The sequence below is a fragment of the Channa argus genome, chromosome 22, assembly GCF_033026475.1.
Source record: "Channa argus isolate prfri chromosome 22, Channa argus male v1.0, whole genome shotgun sequence".
NCBI classification, from domain to species: domain Eukaryota; kingdom Metazoa; phylum Chordata; class Actinopteri; order Anabantiformes; family Channidae; genus Channa; species Channa argus.
The window spans coordinates 3,910,616-3,931,294 of record NC_090218.1 but is presented as its reverse complement, the minus strand read 5'-3'; the positions used below and the strand labels follow the sequence as shown (position 1 = coordinate 3,931,294).

Genomic DNA, 20,679 nt, shown 5'->3' with positions numbered 1-20,679 from the left:
TGACAGCTTTGTGTTTCATGGCTGCGTAGATGGTTTAGACTGTTAGTGAGTCTGTGCCACACCTTGACTGTTTGTGTGTATGTGACTTGGGGCGAGTCATCAGAAAGTAACACAGGAACAGAGTGCAGCAGTCTCCACAGAGAGCCGTAATGTCACAGTGAGCAGTGGGCTAATGAATAGGATTCACCCCCGGCCGGAGGCGAAGTTAATGAACTCCTGCTAGCTGGGATAATTAATGCCAGACTGCTAGAAGGCTGGACAAAAGACTCGCCTTTTCCATTTCTTTCCCCCCGCTCACTCTCCGTCTTGCTCCCTTTTCGTCATTCACTCAATTAGTTTTCTGCAACGCCAGAGGTGAGTTTTAGGGAAATGTAGAGTGATTGTTGTAGATGCAAACAATCAGAGGCAGCACAGAGTCTTGAGGTCAAAGATAGATGATGGGAAATTGCGAGGCTTACACTGTGGGGAATATGCTCTTCACTTTTCGCCTTCTCCTCCTCTCCATTCCCAGAAAATAATGAGCAGAGTAAAACTGCTGCCCCTCTGTAACATCTAGGCTGTACTGCTTGGGCCTGCAGAAACTGAGCATGCTCTCAGAGGCAGCCTTACGCAGATTGTTTTTAAATAGATCTGACCAACAAATATTGCAGAACATTTTGCCTGTGTAGCAAATCTGCATTACCCTGCAGGGTTTTTATTTCCTTTCAATAAATCTTAACAAGGCAGAATGGAATCAGAATTCCTACTGCAGTGTTTTTGTTTGATGCTAACTTGTCTTTTTTAGCTAAAAAACTGTGTACGCAACACAACTATGCCCTCATACAGTAACATCTGCATCTCTGACCACATCCTGCTGTCCTTTAGTACACTTCAGCGTTGACATACGATGGCGTGATGGTGATGGCCGAGGCCTTCAGGAACCTGCGCCGGCAGAAAGTGGACATTTCCAGACGGGGAAATGCTGGTGACTGTCTAGCCAACCCTGCCGCACCTTGGAATCAGGGCATTGACATGGAGCGTACTCTCAAACAGGTGAGAACGAAGGAACATAGAAACAGAGGAGGAGCATCACACCTCCATCTATCGTGATCCTCTACTTTAAACAATATAATTTTCCTTTTCCTTCACATGGGGAAAGAAAAAACTCTTCACTAAGTAGAGAACAACCAAAATAAGCATGACGATGAATTGTTTGAACACGGAAATAGTTTTAACTTTGAACCGTGACTAAATGGATGTATGGCTGCACTACAAATTGTGCATGGCTCTAGGATCATACTGAGCCAAAATTAGTCAAACCCTTTTATGTTTTGATTAGCTTCCTATACTGGGAAACACATTGTCTAAAGCTGGTTTACAACCTGCTAGAAAATAGACCTGAATAGACTTTCATATGCTGCAGTTGTTAATCTCTCTGTTGATATAAATAAGCATTACTTGCTGCTTGTTAGATTTCTTTTACCGTTGAAACTTTCTTCTGCATGCAGGTCCGGCTCCAGGGATTAACAGGTAATGTCCAGTTTGACCACTATGGCCGCAGGGTCAACTACACTATGGACGTGTTTGAACTGAAGAATAATGGACCTAGACGGGTAAAACATCACACCACACTGCTTTCACTTGTAGTATGGCTGAATATTTGTCTCAGGCAAGTTAGTATTACTGTGTTTTGTATCTCACACAATACATCCTCGATGCGGAGGCATGTGCAGACTGCTGTCATATGAAGTCTCCTGGTGCTGGGAGAATAGAGTGGCATTTTCCATTATCATAAGTAGGCTTCAAGGATCGCTGCTCCGAGTATGACAGGATAGATGTCTGAGGATAAAAATTCAGGGAAAATTGGGAAAAAGAGAGAGAGACAACACTTGTGAGTGATGGTGAGATAATGAAATGAAATAGAGAGCAATCAAGGTACAGGGGAGGGGGAGGAGGGGAGGAACAAAATAGGAGTTGCCATCAATCCAAAGCTCTTTTGGCCTGTCTTTGTGTTCACAGCGAGGCTCCTGTCAGCACACGACAGTTTTTGTGTATGGATGTGTGCATTTGTGGGTGGGTGGGTCTCTCTCCTACATTTTCTATGTTCCTCAATCACCCCGATGCCCCAACACAAAGGACGTATCACACAGCTCCTCGTAGCCTCTGGCTTCCCACCAGTGGCAGCCAACCAACACCCAGCTGGCTCACTGGGCAGTCTCCACTCCCACTGACTTATAGCTGCTTGTGGATGCTGTCAAAGCCCCTGTCTATTGTAAGATCAATACATCAGCTGGACACATTATTAGTTTGCAGTTATGCATTGGCTTTTTTCTTAAAAATCATATATCAACCAACCCGTGTCGTGTACTTTCTCTTGACATTCTTTAGTCAGAAGATGGTGATATTGTGGCCACAATATATCATGTCTGCGCGGTCAAGTGAGTTTGACCCTGAAGTACTTCTGTGACATTAATGTCCGCTGTACATGAAACAGCTACGGACAAATAGCACTACATTGATCTCAAAATTGGTATCTTCCAAGGGGACTTTTCAGCTGAGGTTTGCAAATAATTCAATAATACAACTTGCTGTTCTTGAGCAAAACCGCAGAATGGTGACTTTAGTGAACAGATAACAACATGGAATTATTGTTTGAAAATAAATCATAAAATATGTGCGTGATAGTTCACTTTTGGGCCTTGGGAATAGCAGACAATAAACACATTTTGAGAATTTTATTGCATTATTTCAAGAAAAGTAATATTATTATGACACTAGAGGTGGAATTTGAGAAAATAGTATAAGAGGTAAAAATATTAGAATATTGTAATAATAAAACACAAAAGATGTAACCTAAAGCCCACTGTTCCCTAATTTTTTACACAACCACACACTGTGGCATTTCATTATTTTTGTAACATTTTAAGAATTTAGTATGACTTAAAGTACAATTTTTGAATCTTAATATTAAAATATAAAATATAACTTTCTTTAACATTACCCAGAATAAAAGTTCATTGTTGACCTTGAGTTTCTTAAGGTTTTTTTGTAGATTTCAAAGGCATTTATTACATATGATCAAAGTACTGAAAAGTTATTACATGACACAGGTGTTCTTCACTTTGATTACAGTACACAGCATCTACACCAGCTAAAAGAGAGTGTGAGATTTATTTGAAAGCTCTGACGGCTTTACTAGGAAAACCTGTTTTTTCCTATAGATGTGCCTTTAACAATGCCTGTCTGCTATAGGGCCATAGAAGCATGTTTCAATGGCTGTTGCATCCAGCTCTTTTAATCAAGAGCTCCACTTTGCTGTTTTGGTGTTGAGAATATTGTCAAAAAAAAATAATCAGTGCACATGCTCCTATCATAGAGTTCAACATCACATGCATAACGTGGGATAGACTTTCATAGTTTCTTTTCTCTGCAGATCGGCTACTGGAACGACGCAGACAAACTGGTGCTGATCCAGGACTCTCCACTGCTGCCAAATGAAACTTCTGGCATGGAGAACCGCACTGTTGTAGTCACCACCATTATGGTAAGACACCGGCATGTGCACACTAACATACAGCACTCACTCAGTCACTCATGCACTCATATTGTTAGCAATTTGCAAATCCAGGAAACATTTTTTAGCTTGTGCTGCTGCAGGTCACACTGAATATAATACTTGAGCGATATGCAGATCAGCTGCAATCACTACACATTGTTCTTGTTACAACATCAAAACCTGCATTTATGCTCACCACTGGCAAACCTGACACAGTGGTCACCAGTGCTATTATGACACACCACCTCACTCTTGTCAAGTGCAAGTGCAATTTTTTAAGTCTTTACAGGTATTACAGTAGTAATATCTGTGACTGACATTATATTTCCGGGAAACTTCTTTGTCTTCTTTGGTTCTGTATTTTACTTATTACCAACTATGCAGACATATGTGATACATATACTGTATAGGTTGAATCTACAGTAGAAACTGAGCTTGTCAGATGTGTAACCCATAGTCAGTAGTTTAGGTGTTGGTGCTGTTGTTTTTAGAGATTAGAGTATGGGCTTCTGTTACATTTTGCTCTGATATTCTTACCAGGGGAAGCCCATTAAAAAAAAACGGGGAACATACCATTTATCCGCCAGTTGAACCAATAGTGATCTGTTAGTACTGTGATACTGTTAGTGCGTAATGTATTGAAAATTGCCAGTGTTTTATCAAACATAACTCTAAACATCACTAGAATTTGTAGAAAGTCCAGTGAATTGATGATGTTCACACGCAGTACTCAATATTTAGCATGTTCATTCCCCTTTTAAAGCCTTGTGGGATATGTACAACGTAATTCAGAGATCACACCTCAATTACATTACAACATTATCAGTAACAAGACTCCTAACAAGATGGGATTTGTTTTAATGACTTCAATAAGAACTTCAGTGAACCATCATATCTTTAGAATCAACAACCGTCACTTAGATTTTCTTTTATTGCACCAATAAACATCTCAAAAAGCAGTTGGCTCCGAAATCGGTTACCATTACTGAGTCTTTTGTTCCTATTTCACAAATTGGAGCTCATAAAAGAGTTCCATACAGCCACAAAATCAACCAAAAGCATTTTACACATGGTAGAAATGAATGGCGTTTGCATGGCATGTGAATCTCTGGCTGTAACAGTGGCTCTGACATGGCTGACTGGTAGAGCATCCAGGTGTTGAAGGTACATTTAGTAGCTGAGTGGAGGAGGGAAGCAGGTGGGAATGGAGAGTCACAGCTCAGCACAATCCTCCCTCTTTTCAGCCCCTGATGAGGAACCCCATTTTAAGAAACTGAGCCCCAGTTGGACGCAAGCAGCATTTGAAAGCTCTTAATGGCAGAGTGATGGACACAACAACCCGAGCGAAAATGAAGCCCTAAAGACACTAGGCAAGAGGAGAGACACTGCAACTAAGTTAATGGACACCCTGTTCAGAAAACTGAACAAGAAATGGAGCCACTCAAGAGGAAAATGAAATGCAAATGGAGAGGAAAAGACGCAGTTTTTTTTAAAGGTGTTGCTTGTGGATGGACACCCATCGAGGCTAAAATGGGTCCCCAACCCCTAACAGTCTGTCTACTAGCATTAACAAACTTCCAGTACACCTGTTTGTGTGTGTTGGATTCATACATTGTTGTTGTCTGGTGTGTTTGTGTGGCCAGTCACAGCTTGAATCCCACTCTGGTTTGAATTTGTAATTTATTTACCCTGACCTTGAAAATGAGGCAGTACCAAAATGTGAACATGCATTATGTCTGACTTCCTGCTTGCTCTAGATCTATCTTTCTCTAACTACCTGCTCTAGCATACAGTACATTACACATTCAGAGGGCTTCTTGTAAGCCTTAAAACAGCTTAGAAAGAGTAATGCTCTCATAATCATCCCAGTTCATATCCATCATGCTTTTATATCATAGTTACAGTGTGACGATTGCTTTTTACTCCCACTTTTATTGTTTGCTCACGTTCGTGACAGCAATGTTTATTTAGTGTAAACCTAATTACGTGTCCCATTTTTATTATACCCAGGCTGCCTCTGTGTCTTTTAAGAAGCAGTTGTTAGGAAGCAGTTCAACATGTTGGGAAATCAAACACAGGCTAGTTGCCCCCTTGATGTTAGGGTTTGATTAGGTTCTGTTAATCCTACCCCATAATCATGTGAACAGGATATTTAAAAGAATCCACAGCACAGCTTGTTAAGGGACAATTTGAATGTTTGCCTTCACTGGCATTCAGAGTAACCACTGTGTACTTTATGCAGCGTCCAAAATTGTGTGTGTTTGTGTGGTGATCAACCTTTTTTTTTTCCAGCACAGTTCAGCTATGTGTCATATCCCCAGCTCTTGGTCTGTTGTAGTCATCCTTGATGTAGCGTTAAGACACACTACAGTTCCATGTGGGCCTAAAACTGAGACCTGAACTCAGCCAGTACCCATGCCCTTCAGATCTAACTCGACTGAAACAGTCCAGTGCTACTAAATTTGTGAGCCAAACCTAACATGAATGAAAAGTATTTTTTCAATATTAAAAAACAAGGAAACATGTCAGAGCCTTTGACTCGATGTGTACCAAGCTGGATCAGAGCTCCCTGTGGCCGGTGAGGTGGAAACACCTACTGTAATCACAGTTGTTGACGAACACAGTGGTAAAGGCGGTTTTTGTACACAAGGGACAGAAATGAAACAAGCCTGAATGAACATAAAAACCATTTATGTTTTCACCTTATTTTAATAATGATGATTAAGATGTTGGTTTCTTTTTTTGAAACTTGGATGAACCTTTTTTGCAAATAAAAAATGATCACAAATAACAACAGGAAGCTTTAAAGGGCATTTTGGGGCCATTTTACTAATGATCAAAGTCGTGACCTACATTAGTTAAAACAAACAAATGAGAAAACATTTTTGCAGTAACAGAGTTTAATATTTGGAACCACTGTTTTAATAATATTGATGAAAACTAGTTAATGAGGTTTATTATGCAAAACTGTTGCATATGTGAGTGTTTAAAAGAAACAGGTAGAAAATTATTACATTTAAAAAAGAGAGGAACAAATCCTAGCATTTGTTTATAACAAGAAGATTAAAAATATTTACACAGCACTAGTGTATTTTCACTCTATGAGTGAAAATTTGATGTACAATTGTATGAATTAACAACTTTTCATGTGACCTGTAGTATGTGTGTACATCTGCTTTTAATGGCATGTATGATTATTCTCATTAGACCATGAATCATACAATGTAGTTGTAATTATTGACCAGCATGTCAGCTGCTGGCATCTGCTGTGAAAATCTCTGAGGCAAAGCTTTTTTCTCGTGCCACAAATACTGACTGTATCCCATATACTATAAGGCAATTTATTTGTGGTGCCATGATTTAGATTTGTTTGGTAATATGCAACATTAAAACATTATATACCATGGCTTAAAGCAGTGTAGGTCCTGCATTTTATTTTATATTGCATCAAAACCCCTCAGAGTTAATGTGATGGAGGCATTAATTGCAATAGCAGAAATCTATAAATGGGGTGGTCCAGGCTATTCTGTGGGGGTCCAAGCAAAACTGTGATCTGGCGAGGGGGATGGAGCCACTTTAAGTGCAGCTGTTAAAGCATATCATGAACAAGGGAAATCAAACATCTCCCACAGGGAGAAACTCAGTTTCTATTGTGTGAAGGCATGTGCGTGCATGATTGTTTTGTAGGATCATTTTGTCATTTGCACCTGATTTAATCAAAGTATAAACAGTGGATTCTTCCATGTCTCGAAAAACTTCCTGGTTTGTGCAGAGAAAAGTGCCAACAGAGTGACATTGCTTCTGAAACAAAACAAACTAACAAAAATTTGTCTCTCAAGTGTTTCTACACTGCACGCTGCATCTGCTAGTTTTGTTTTTTTGTTTTTTATTTGAGTTAGGTGAACTCTCTGCAGTTCATTCATTTACCTCATTGTAGGTTCAAAGACTCATATCAGAACAGTTCATATTTCGTAAAGTGGTCGGAAAATGAAAAATTGACATTTCTAAGTTGAATTACTTTGAAATCAACATATTTACATTATGTTAATGAGAAAATCTTAAATGAGTCTACTAAATTCCTTCATGATGTTTTATAGTGTATTGTTCCTCACTTTGCGTAGGAATACATGCTTAATGTAGATCTACAATAAGCCACAGAAAAAAGGCACCATGCTGAAAATGTTTAAAATAGCCTTATACCTATATTGCCAATGATTGTATAATGGCACTACAGTGTTAAGATGTTGTGCTGGGTTAATAGTGGTGTTTCAGAGGTTTTGGGTAGTGAGTTTCCAGGGAAAAGAATTGTACCACTGCCTGCACAAATATATATGTTACAATAATGTTCTTATCACCTTTCCTTACTGCTTATGGTGCTGCTAATAGTGATGTGTGCAGGTGTGAAGACTACAAATATAAAATGTTGTATTTTAAACCAATCGTTGCCGTGGTGACAACAAGTTATATAAGTTGTTTTTTTAAGAGAGCAACTGAAATAATATTATTGAAATTATATTTGTAACGTTTTGCACTACTCATTACTGGGGGAAGTAATATTATTACAGTGATGCATTATTAGTAATGCAGTACGGCCCAAGACATCTCGTTAAACCATAAGCTGGTCCCACATCTGTATCAGCAGTTAATGTTTTATTCTATATTTTTTAATTAGCATTTTAATTAATCAATCAGATACATTTTTAAGTTATGAATTTAAAGCAAAAATTCTTGCTGGAAAGTAAGATGTGCCAAAGTCAGTAGGCTGTTTAGAGCCACTACTTGCAGCAGTCTGTGGTTTAGACAAGTAAACGGTTATGACTAATTACATAGCATGTAGAGGGGAGACAGATTCCTTATGCTGCACAGGAGCCATGAAATGCAATCTGAGGTAAGAATAGGACGAGGTAAAAACCTGTAGTTAAACTTTAAAGTAGATTCTCCCTAAAAATGTAAAAATCCTCCTGTGTAAAGCTTTGAGGGGGGATTTACCCCCAATTTGAAAAATGAATTCCAGGCCCTGTGCATTCTCTCTCCACCAAGGAGACTTTGGTTTACCTTGCTTTGGCCCAGGGCAGTGCCAAGCAAACACATTACAAGAATAAATTGCTCCCGTTTTCAATATGCAATAGTTTTCCTTCCATGACAAAAGTCATTTGAAAAATATTTTAAAAAATAAACGAAGAAACGGAACGTGGTTTACATTTAGATCACCATCTGAGAAACTGCAAATGTAATGATCGATAACGTACCATTGGTCACAGTGCAGATTGATGTAGCCTGATTACCTTAAATGTTCAAGTCGAATCAGGCATCTTTAAGGTTTTAAGTTTCTTACTTCCCTTCAGCTTTATATCTGCCTTCCTTTCTGCTTTGTCATGCTTTACTTCCTTCTCTTTGACTCTCTGTGTATCATGCATCCACAGTAACACTTGAGGGATTTTTTTCTTTATAATCCTACCAAAATTCCAGTCTGTGCTTACTATTATTGCACATGCATCTCCTTGTGTTAAACAACATTAAATTAGAAAGTAAAATTTTAGATCAAGTCAGTCATTAAATTTAATGCCGCATTAAACATTTTGTTTACTCTGTTACAGCCAGGATTTAGGGTTGTGAAACTGGAGCATTTTGATTAAAACGTCAAATACAAAATACAAACCTGTGTACATCTTGGTACTCCTTTATCAAAATTGCAGTAAAATATCTTGCAGTAAAATTCAGCTTAATTATTTTTGTTATGTATTTATAATGTAAAATGTTTTACTTGTCCAGTGCTGAATGTCTTGTAAACTTGATTAGATTAAATGTGTTTCTTCGAGGCCTAACATAAATGTCCAGTGCCAGACCTCCATGTTTGCTAGCTAGCCTCCATTTTCTGCTACATTTGTATGTTTATAGGGATGTTTATTTTACCAAATGTTGTTCAATAAAATAGCATGAACTCATCAGCAAGGACTTTTATCACCTGCATGCTTGTATATAAGATACAAACAAAATGGGGGCCTGCTCATCAAAAGGTTGCTCCATATCACTCCTAGTGGTCAGATTCTTCTCAGGTCCCTTTAAGTTAGACTCTGGAGCAACAAGACTTGGTTGTCACACTAGTGTCTGTTGGTGTGTTGATGAGCCATTGCACGTGCCCTCATGTCTGTTTGTCCGTCTGATGGTTTGGTTCACTGGTTATGGTCCCTTGTGTAGGAGGGTCCCTATGTGATGCTCAAGAAGAACTGGGAGATGTACGAGGGCAACGACCAGTATGAGGGATACTGCGTGGACCTGGCTTCTGAGATTGCCAAACATATCGGCATCAAGTACAAGATCTCCATTGTCCCTGATGGAAAGTATGGCGCCAGGGACCCAGAGACGAAGATCTGGAATGGCATGGTCGGGGAGCTGGTGTACGGGGTAAGATCTTTAGTTTTCACTTTATTTATTGTAGGAAGTGGTTCTATTTGCAGTTTCCAAAAGCAACAGATGTCAGCTTTTAATGTTATTGAGTCATCAGCATAAAACATTATACTGTCAACCAGATTGATGGTGGATTAAAGACAATAATTCTTATATTATTGTCTTAATAAATAAAACAACAAGTCTTATATTATTGTCTTATTAAAGAAATATTAAAGAAAATAATCTACAGTAAAGACATAAACTAGTCTTTAGCCCATTAGTTTTTGATTGATTGCCATTAAAGTCCCATCAGCGAAACTCAACACCTTAAACTGTTGGAAGGTTTTCAATTTGAAATGTTAGCTTCATGTGTGTTTCTATCAGAGAAGACAAACCCACAGTGTATGACTGTCCTACAGCTGTACATACCCAGTGTGTACACTATGTACATTGTTAGGAATGTGTCAGTAAACATAGATGATGAGTGTGCATCATCTGCTAATCAAAAATGAACAGATAATCAAACAATAAGTGAGGTGGCTGAAAGACAATGAAACCAGTGTTGATACTAAAACCGGTATTTGGTTATTATTAAGTAAATAATATCACATATATCACCTAAAATACTATTTCTTCTTAAATTGCTTTTTCATGATGGCTTTGCTGGGTGAGAAGTCTCCGTACAAACAGTATTTCTTGATGTGTATATTTTTACTTAATCTCCACATGAAGAAGGGCTCTTCGTGTGCTTTCGTTGTAGTGTGGATAATTACGCTCATCTCAAATGTAAATGTAAATAAGAGAGCGGTTTCTGGTGGAATTATTGCAAGCAGAATGAGAAGAATTTCAGTGTAGCACTGAAGCGGAGAATTTGAAGGAGTTCAAGAGGAGAAGCGGAGGTGTGCAGCTTGTTAAAGAATCGCTGAGGTGAGCCGTCTTTTCTGCTGCTGACCTTGCTGTGGGATTAAAAACCGTGTGAGAAGGTAGTACAGGATGATGCCTTAGAGTCATGATTGTTATTTGGAGGGAAGATATTTCTCACTAACACCAAATTAAATAGATTTTAGGTTTGGTTAAGATTGAATTAAAATCTGTCACTGTCAATAAATCTCTAATATTGTAACCTGCATCTATGAAGGAGACCGTGATGCAATATTTATTTAACCTTTATGTAATTAGTGAAAGCTGTGAAATTTGTTTGTCCCAGAAAACCTTCTCTATTCGACAGGAAATGTTCCTTTTCTTCTTCTTAAAAAAGCAGCCATAGAAATTTGATAAGATACATTTACCAAAAACAACAAACCACAGTCTTCTAAATTCTTTCTTTCTTTGCACTAAGTGGCATTTTCACAAAGTGGCATTTTACTCGCCTGCGCCTCTTTGCTACTGCAAAGAGGTGACTCACTGAGAAGTCGACTGCAACGAGGAGAGGCACAGTTCGCAATGTGTCGGGACTGATCAAGCAGAACAGCACACTTTTGGTGTAAAGACTAACCAGGTTGTTCAATAGCTCAGGAACAAATAGTGCAGCTGTACCCTCGGCTAGTTCCATGTCTTTTACAAGCACATTGAGCAGAGACATGTCTTCACCAAAAGCTTTGCATTGACAGGAAGAAAATTTAGGAGGAAAAGGAGGAAAATTTGGGTAAAAATATTACAGGTGTTGCATGTATGTTTGCACGGAAAGAAGACTGATTTTGTTAAAAGCGCATTTAAGGGAACTTTTGGTGGCAAGTCTAAACAGGAGGAACAATTACTGCAAATAAAAACAGTTTTACTGTGACTGTTTTTCACGGACATTTACAGAATTGTGAGCCTACCCTTTGGAGGGTAAAAGTGTAAAGGATTATGAATAAAGATGTGGCGCAAAGCTCTAAGTTCCTGCAGGTTGAAAGCGAGAGAATGAACTGTGAGTTTTGACAGCTACAGTAATACCAGAATGTGTGTGTTTGAAAATATATGCTGTGCACTACTGTGAATAGTTGGTGCTGCACTACTAGAGTGTGACTGGAGGCACAGAGGAACCTGGCAGACTTTTCCATAGTGTTCATGGGAACATCTCTGGACATCTGTCAGCACTTTCCCCTCTAAGACTTCTGGTCTGCTTAGAGACCATTCATTTCTTCCTGGCTCTTACTGAAAAGCCCCATGCTAGCACAAAAGCTCTGCCTTCTTTTAACCTGCTGTGTATTTTAGCACACACTAAATGCCTTGAGGCTGTCATCTTAGTGCATTTTGCTGAGGATGAAAGAACTTAAATCTCTTACATTTTCTTTCTCTTTAAGTGTCAGATGGTTGTAATAAAACTTTAAATTCTTGCTGATATTAAGCCCTTTGCTCCCAGGCCAGGCAGACAAGGTCACAAGTCTTGCTAAGTCACTAACTGTAATCTGGTATGTGGATTTTCAGCATGCCAGTGTGCACTTTTCCACAGCTGCAGAACTCAGAGGTGGCTGTATCCCATTTTTGCCTTCCTGTGCTGTAAGCATATTTCTCTGACACATTATTTTATCCTCCCTGCTGATTCTCCCTGCGTTTCAGCTAAGCCTCTCAGCATTAGAGCGGGTTTCAGAATTTCGTTTTCAATTTCTTTTCTCTCTCTCTGTCTCTGTCTTAACTTGATCACACTGAGATATATTCAGCCGCCGCCTAAACTTGATCATTCAGAGATTTGTTCAGTCAAGGGAGAAATTCAGATAAAATGACACGAGCTGAAGAAGAAGAAATGGGGTAATTGTTGTTTTGTTTTCAGATGGCTGGCTGACTGTTGGCCTTTGGATGTCATATCTGTGACTAAGTGATGTTTGTTTGCTGCATGGCACAGCTCAAAGAGATGATCCATCATCTGAATTTATCTGCCATCATTTGGATTTAGAGTTGCTCTCAGAGAGGCTCATTGGGATGGCTAATTAAATTCCTGTTCATCCAAATCCCCACAGAAAGCGGAAATTGCAGTGGCCCCTTTGACTATCACGTTGGTCCGGGAGGAGGTGATTGATTTCTCCAAGCCCTTCATGTCGCTGGGCATTTCCATCATGATCAAGAAGCCCCAGAAATCCAAACCAGGGGTGTTCTCCTTCCTGGACCCGTTGGCCTATGAGATCTGGATGTGCATCGTGTTTGCCTATATTGGCGTGAGCGTGGTGCTCTTCCTGGTCAGCCGCTTCAGCCCGTATGAATGGCACACCGAGGAGCCTGAAGAGGGCACCGACGGTCCGCCAAGTGACCAGCCCCCCAATGAGTTTGGTATCTTTAACTCCCTCTGGTTCTCCCTAGGCGCCTTCATGCAGCAGGGCTGTGACATCTCCCCCAGGTAAGACGGACTTTTTGTTTAACTGTCAAAAAATTTACAAAGTCTTTGCTACTAATTCTCACTGATACTTTGTAAGTTGTTGTTTTTTTTTCCAGCTGGGTAGACATTACATGACCTCTAGGCCAATTATAATTACAATGTGCCATCACATCTGATTGGCTCGTGACTGTGTTATTCTGGATGATTGCACAGATGCCATTTAGTGCCTAAATCCGTAGTCTGCCAGTCCAGTTAAGACAGTCATTATTTCAAAAATGTTAGACTGACAGAAACTGGACAAGTCTTGAGACACTCCTGTGACAGTGAAGACTTAAAAAAACAGTATGTATTTAAATTGTGTAAAGTTATCACTGGCACAAAAAGCAGCAGGCTGTATAACTAATAGGTACAATGGAGCTCACAACACTGCAACAAGAAAACATATGGCAGTAGACCAAAATAGAATGAAACACATATGCTGGCTTTGTTCAAAGTTAAAAGATACTTACTAATATCTTTAAAGCATGTCTGTTAAATCTGTACCAGTGACAGTAGGTGTAGGGAGAGTTTTATTCTGTAATTACACTATGTCACCATTTTATCTGTGTACCAACTACTTCAGCAAACTAAATCTAAATATCCTCAATACTTACTGTAACACATTGACATTAGATTTTTATCAGTCTCACAAGAAGGCTAATGTTTACACTGTTTACACTATTTGCATATTTCACAAATAGCTGACTTTTACAACCCCAATTGCAAAAAAATAAATATAATAGTAAGAACAAAATGCATGGTCTCACCAACCCATATTTTATTCACATTAGAACATAAACAACTCTCAGTTTCAACATCTGGTATTTTACCATTTCATTGAAAATATTAGCTCATTTTAAATTTGATGGCAGCAACACATTTCAAAAAACTTGGAGCAGAGGCAGCAAAGGATGGAAAAGTAATTGCTGCAAATCAAAAACAAATGGAGGAGCATTTGACAACTAATTAGGTTAATTGGTAATAGTTCAGTAAAATAACTGGTTATAAAAGGAGCATTTCAGAGAGGCAGAGCCTCTGGAATGTAAAGATGGGCAGGGGTTCACCAATCTGCCAAAAACTGCGTCTAAACTTTTTTTTAGAAAATAGTTGCTCAATGTAAAATTGCAAAGATTTTGAAGATCCCATCATCTACAGTATGTAATATCATAAAAAGATTCAGAGAGTCAGGAGGAATCTCTGTGTGCAAAGGTCAAGGCCGAAGGTCAAAACTGGATGTGCATGATCTTCGGACCCTCAGGCAGCACTCCATTAAAAACAGCCATGATTCTCTACTGGACATCATTGCATGGGCTCAGGGACACTTCCAGAAATCAGTGTCAGTGAACACAGGTCACTGTGCAATCCACAAATGTTAGGTAAAGATGCATCATGCAAAGAAGAAGCCATATGTGAACACAATCCAGAAACACCACCCTGTTCTCTGGGCCAAAGGTCATTTAAAATGGTCTGAGGCAAAATGGAAAACTGTTCTGTGGTCAGATGAATAAAAATGTGAAATTGTTTTTGGAAACCATGGCGCTTTGTCCTGTGGACTAAAGAGAAGAGGGACCCTCCTGTTATCAGCAGACAGATCAAAAGCCTGCATCTCTGATGATATGGGGGTGCATTACTGCCTATGGCATTGGCAGTTTACACATCTGGAAAGACACCATCAATGCTGAAAAGTACATAGAGGTTTTAGAGCAACATATGCCCCCATCCAGACGACGTCTCTTTCAGGGAATGTCTTGCCTATATTTCAGTAAGACAATGCTAAACCACATACTGCATCTACCACAACAACATGGCTTTGTAGGAGAAGAGTCCGGGTGGTGAACTGACCTGCTTGCAGTCCAGACCTTTGACCAAGAGAAAACATTAGGTGCATCATAAAACATAAAATCCAGCAACAAAGGCCCAGGACTGTTGAGCAGCTAGAATCCTGCATCAGACAAGAATGGGACAACAATCCTCTCCTAAAAGTTTAAAAACTTGGCTCGTCACTTCCCAGATGTTTACAGACAGGTGCTAAAAGAAGAGGGGATGCTACACAATGGTGAACATCACCCTGTTCCAACTTTTTTGAGATGTGTTGCTGCCATCAAATTCAAAACGAGCTATTATTTTCCATGAAAATGTAAAATGTCTCAGTTTTAACATCTGATATGTTGTTTGTATCCTATTATGAATAAAATATGAGTTGACAAGATTTGCAAATCATTGCGTTCTGTTTTAAATTACGTTTTACACATCATACCAACTTCTCTGGAAGTGTGGTTGTAAACTAAATAAAATTACCATTGTGTAGATAGTTTTTCATCTAAAACTGATAAGATAGTGTACTGTAGCCAGTTTGTATTATTTAAATAAGCTACTGCATGTAAGCTGTTGTATTCCACTGATAATCTGCATGGGGACAGTAGAAGCATACTATATTTAAGGTATTAAATAATATATAGCTATTATATAGCACAGTTTTTTGTGGTATTAGTTGTCTCTTGATTTGCGCTCTTCACATGCTGCGTGTACCTGTACGTGCACATTGCTATCACACTTGTTATTTGTATGCGTTACTTGTGTGTGTGAGAGAGTGTGTTAATCTCTACTAGTATTGACTTTTTGATTCTCTTTCCTTTCCCCAGTCATATTGTTCTTCACCATCTGACTTGCATGCACTGTGTTGTGTGCTTGTCAGGGAATTATGTTGTTTCCATGTCTGTTGGCTTCACCCTTGTGCGCCTCTTGTCTGTATTTTTGAGCTTCAATTACATCAGCAAACATGATTCTTTACACTCGACCTCTAATTATTAGTATGATGCCCATGTGCTTCATTTAGAACACACCATTAAGGTGTTGTCTTTCACCGTGTCTGGCACTTCTCTTCCCTTTGTCCAAATTACGAGACTCAAACCCAGCATCCCTTGGGCTTTAACATCAGTGGACTGTCAAGTCTGCAAGGGTGTACTTTGGTGGAGGGGTGGAGAATTGGGCCTTGTACAGTTTACTGTGTGCTCCTCTCCAGCTTCTATAAGCTGGTCGTCTTTGTTTTTCAATCAAAGATCAGGCTTCCTCTCCATCATCTGCCTGTTTGTCCGACATTCTCTTTGCTGACATCTACTGCCATGGCGAAACCTATAGACTGGTAAAACCTGTACTTTATAATGGCTTCATTGTTTTTTTGTAAAACTTTTCTAAGCAGTTTGCCTCTTTCAAGCGTAAAAGTCCTGCAGTTAGATCTTTTGGGTTATTTATACTATAGTGATACTACTGCTAAATTGGCGCCTATAGTTATTTTAAGTCGTTCACATAATACTTCTTTTATCTATATTTATAAGCCCTTATGGATGTTGTACTATAATAGAGTTGGTAAGATTTTAGAAAATGAAAGGAGGACCAAACCAGATTGTATCTTTCAGCCTCCCACACCCAGAGGAGAGCAGAGAAACACACAAGATGGAGGATCCCGAGGTACATTAGAGCGCCTTCGCAATTATAACCAGCTTCACGTAAGCAACTCATAGAGGAAACTGTAGAGGCCTCGTTACTGTGATTAAACACACTCATTTAAGGAATACACTTGCTTTGTTCACATGTGCACAGACCACCCCCACCCACCACCATACCCACCCTGCCCGCCACATCTCTGCCTGTGTACTGCAGATAAGGACTTTAGAGCTGCACAACAATGTCGGCATCAAAATGAAAAGTCTACATTTCAACCCTCTCCGTCTCTGGCTGTGGTCCCCACTGCTTTCCACTGTCACTGCTAATCCCACGGGCCTCTCCCAATCCATCAGCACAGAGCCCCAGAGCTAAGGAGCACTTCCACTCCAGTTTAGCCTGACAGGGCAACATGCAAATCCCTTCACACAGGGGAGATTAGGCAGCGCAAAGGGAATGACAAGGGCAAGGGTGAATGAGACGAATTCGGAGGCGCGGGCCACAATGCTCACTCGCGTTACAATCAGAAGCTGGCTGGACAGTGGAAGCTCTGTATCTGCATCACAGTCTCTGAAACTTTTGATAATGGATTCATAAGAACTGTGGACTGCACAGTTTTCGGTGTTGCAAAGTTCCATCCAGACATTTGTTTGGGTGGTTTTGGTCAGCCTGTGGTGACTGGAAGTCACATTTTGTCATCAAGGATACACCAATGCTCCATTCACATCGGCAGAAGTGTCTGTAAATAAATGCCGCTGGTTTATGAGGTTTATGGTTGGAAGGTTTGATTAACACATTTAATGGCTACAAATTGCAGTACAACGCTACCTGTTACGCTTCTTTTGTGGCATCTCAACTTTAAAATTCACTGAAATTAAAAAGAACATGCTTGTGTGTGTGGCCACAACAAGCCAACAAGGTCAAACAAATAACACCTGACAATTACCTGGATAATTAGACTAAAAGGCCATTTTGTTTAATTCATACACTTCATTCAGTCTGACATTGTGTCTATGTTAGACAACTGCTGTTCCAGAGTTGTTTTTCTATTTTGCCCTGGCCAATTAAGTCACACTATAAGCAGTTAGCGTGATGCTCATCACAGCAATTAAAGAAATGTTGATTTCTGAACATTCACAAATAATGAGCTGTAGCACTAAAATCAGTCACCCTCATCATAACTTGTTGACATTTTGCAGTAATATTGTGTGTAGCCAGAGAGCGAACCGCAGGAGTTATGTACAAAAACATTTACCTAATTCTTAATCTCACAAATCACCGAGTGGTTTTCGCACCTGGAGAAGGATAAATATTAATAACCACAGATGAGATTTAAACCTGCAATGATTGATTGATAAATAATCCTATTTTATACCAAAGTTGGTGGCTAATGTACACATCTAGCAGTGGCAGAGCATCATTTGGTTGACATTCAGAGACCTGTTTTTGGCCACCTGACAAATGCCAGTCCACTATCCACTGTCTTAGCGCTTTTTTTAAAGCTCTGCCTACCTTCTAGCTGTGTCTGACTGCTACTTTGTGTTGAGCAGATGATGTAGAGTAGGCGTTTAGAGCTTTACAGCTGAAAACTGTTGCCATCTGTGGCCATAAAAAGTCACAAAGACAGTGATGTAAGTGAAGTTTTGGATTGGAAAGCTAATCAATGGCCCATAAAGCCGAAGAGAGGTGCAGATTCACGCATTGATTCTCAACCCCTTTTACATTGTCAACTCATGCATATTTGTTGTAAAAAATATTGATTACAACTTCTTTGGTGTTTTGTGGAGTCAACTTACAAGATAGTGCCAGTGTGCTGAAGTAAAGACAAAGATCTGTCCATCCAGTTTTTAGATTTCCCACTTTGCAATTTTTACTCCACCTGTTCAATCTGCATCTCTAGTTATCTCTCCTCCACCTTCTGTGCTCATATGAAAATGTAATCCTCCCACTCACCATGTTCTTTTCTTTTTTTAATTTATGATGCAGTTCTGACATAAAAGGCAGAGGTTGAAATGGCACAGCATGCCTTCCTCTCCTTGTCTCTCTCACTTAATATGGGTTAATACCCCCCCTGCTCCCTCAAGGCAGCACATAATAATTAATTCAGTGATTAATATCCCGGTCTCCAATGCTAATGTCTCAGTGGAAACAGGAAAAGAGGGGAGCTCAAATGAAATGGTGACATGATAGTTTTTTTTTTTTTAATTGACTACAAATCCTAAATGAATAAACCCCAAGCTATTCTTTTGTTTTCTCCCGAGAACCCAGGATGTCACATCACAAGGCAGAAAATATCAATATAAATATCAAGAAACCGTTTGCCACTCCACGCAGGTGTAATTGGTCTTGGCTATTCCAGGTGTTTTCAGCCACTTCCATCTCATTGCTTCTGACATATTATGTTTGTCTCTTCCGCGGATTCAAATTTGCCACATCTCTGGCGAGCTAATGAGAATGCTGTGATTGGCTTGATTAGTCCTGATTAGCTCAGAGTACGTGCATACTGATGGCGAGTTTCCTGATGGCTACAGATGAAGCTCAGCTTTTAATTTCAGTTTCGAATTTAAGTCAACAAAAGCTGTGTTTGAAAAGGAGCAATGACTTTCAAGTGGTCTGTCTGCAAGATTCCCATTATTCTATTAATTCAATGCCAATTAGTTTTGTCATCCAGCTGACAAACCGCTGTTCTGCTGCTTCGGTTATTGCTTATGTCAGCTGTACTTGTCCTTCTTCACAGTTGGTTGATTTGTCGCACTATTCTTGCAAATTATGGGCACCGCTAGAGGCTGTGATTGCATCTATGTCTGTGCACCACTGGCCTATTGCTTCAAAGTCGAGCTCAAGTTTAGTGTTTCCTGTCTTGAGATTGTGATAGTAAGTACTTTCACTGAAATACTACGCAGTCATTAAACCTTTTCTGCTTTTGATCTCTCAATATTTTGTTTTTCTATGAGTTTTTCCTCAAAGGCTGTTTTATTTTGTTAATCTTTACAGGCCTGATGAAATAAAACTACATGTATAAGCAGAGAGACATCAGTAGAGATCATGAAGAGTTTAAGGTCCTAAAGAGTTGCCTGGCTTTTCGATCAAAACTGAGTATAAAATAAATCACTTCTTGCACAAATATTTCACATTAAAAGCATTACAGTGGCTCAAAGGGCATAATCCTTAAGGTTTTCTCGAAGACTTTTAATGGGATTCCATCAATATTGAAATATGGCCTTTATTTATATTCATTCACTTCATTGATTTATTCATACATTGGAGAAGAGTTGTGCGACTTTTCTTGAAGGCCAACTTGTTTGATTTTCAACTTGCATCCTATGGTTCTGGGCTGGGGTGTACATGCGTATAGATGATATTAAAAGTACATCTGCCTTCCATGGATTAAAATATGCCTCTGCTACTTGATGAAAAACTCACCAGTATGACATCATCTGGCGGCATCTTTCGGTTCACATTGCTTGTTGCAGTTATCTGGTTGTTCATACTAAAGGGATTGTCCAAAACACCTTAAGATAACATCATCTGAGCTGAAAAGGCTAGAGGAATTGTTCAGCTATATAGAGATACTTTAGTTTAGGTTTAATGCCATTCAAATGTATGTACTCCCCAACTTGGAACCACAGGATGCAATTTGAGTGAAGTTGATGTTTAACATTGATGGATTTGCCTGGTCTGCACCTGGCTCTGTGTACATCCTCAGGAGAAAGAAAATATTGACTTTACAGTGAAAAATCGACTTTTGTTGTCATTATTTCTCCTAATAAGGAGATTGCACCCAACTTTTATTAGTGACTGCGCTTTCTTATGCTTTTATTTGAGAAATATACAAGAGGTTTTACATGAAGAGTGTAGCTGAGACCAGGAGGGGAGGAGGCTGAAGACAGGACATGTGAGCAGAGGTAGAACGAGGGATCTGGAGTGACACTTTGTCTCCTATGAATAAGTAAAAGTATGTATTCTTGCCCCAGGTATTCCC

General features: G+C 39.4%; 1 protein-coding gene across 7 annotated transcripts in view; it reads left to right on the top strand.

Annotated features, from left to right (window-relative positions):
* The window catches only part of LOC137107790 (glutamate receptor 4), a 92,195-nt gene that overhangs the window by 57,111 nt on the left and 14,405 nt on the right, over positions 1 to 20,679 (top strand). For 6 of the 7 annotated variants that reach the window (XR_010912083.1, XR_010912082.1, XR_010912084.1 and 3 more), the window contains exons 7-11: positions 865 to 1,032; positions 1,488 to 1,592; positions 3,413 to 3,523; positions 9,734 to 9,940; positions 12,865 to 13,238. Coding sequence is in view for 4 of the 7 variants with exons in the window: in XM_067491779.1 (XP_067347880.1) it covers positions 865 to 1,032; positions 1,488 to 1,592; positions 3,413 to 3,523; positions 9,734 to 9,940; positions 12,865 to 13,238 (965 nt within the window). In the remaining 3 variants the exon portion in view is untranslated. Of the gene's footprint in view, positions 1 to 864; positions 1,033 to 1,487; positions 1,593 to 3,412; positions 3,524 to 4,779; positions 9,710 to 9,733; positions 9,941 to 12,864; positions 13,239 to 20,679 lie in introns of those variants that run through there. The other variant, XM_067491781.1, reaches the window with a different exon arrangement.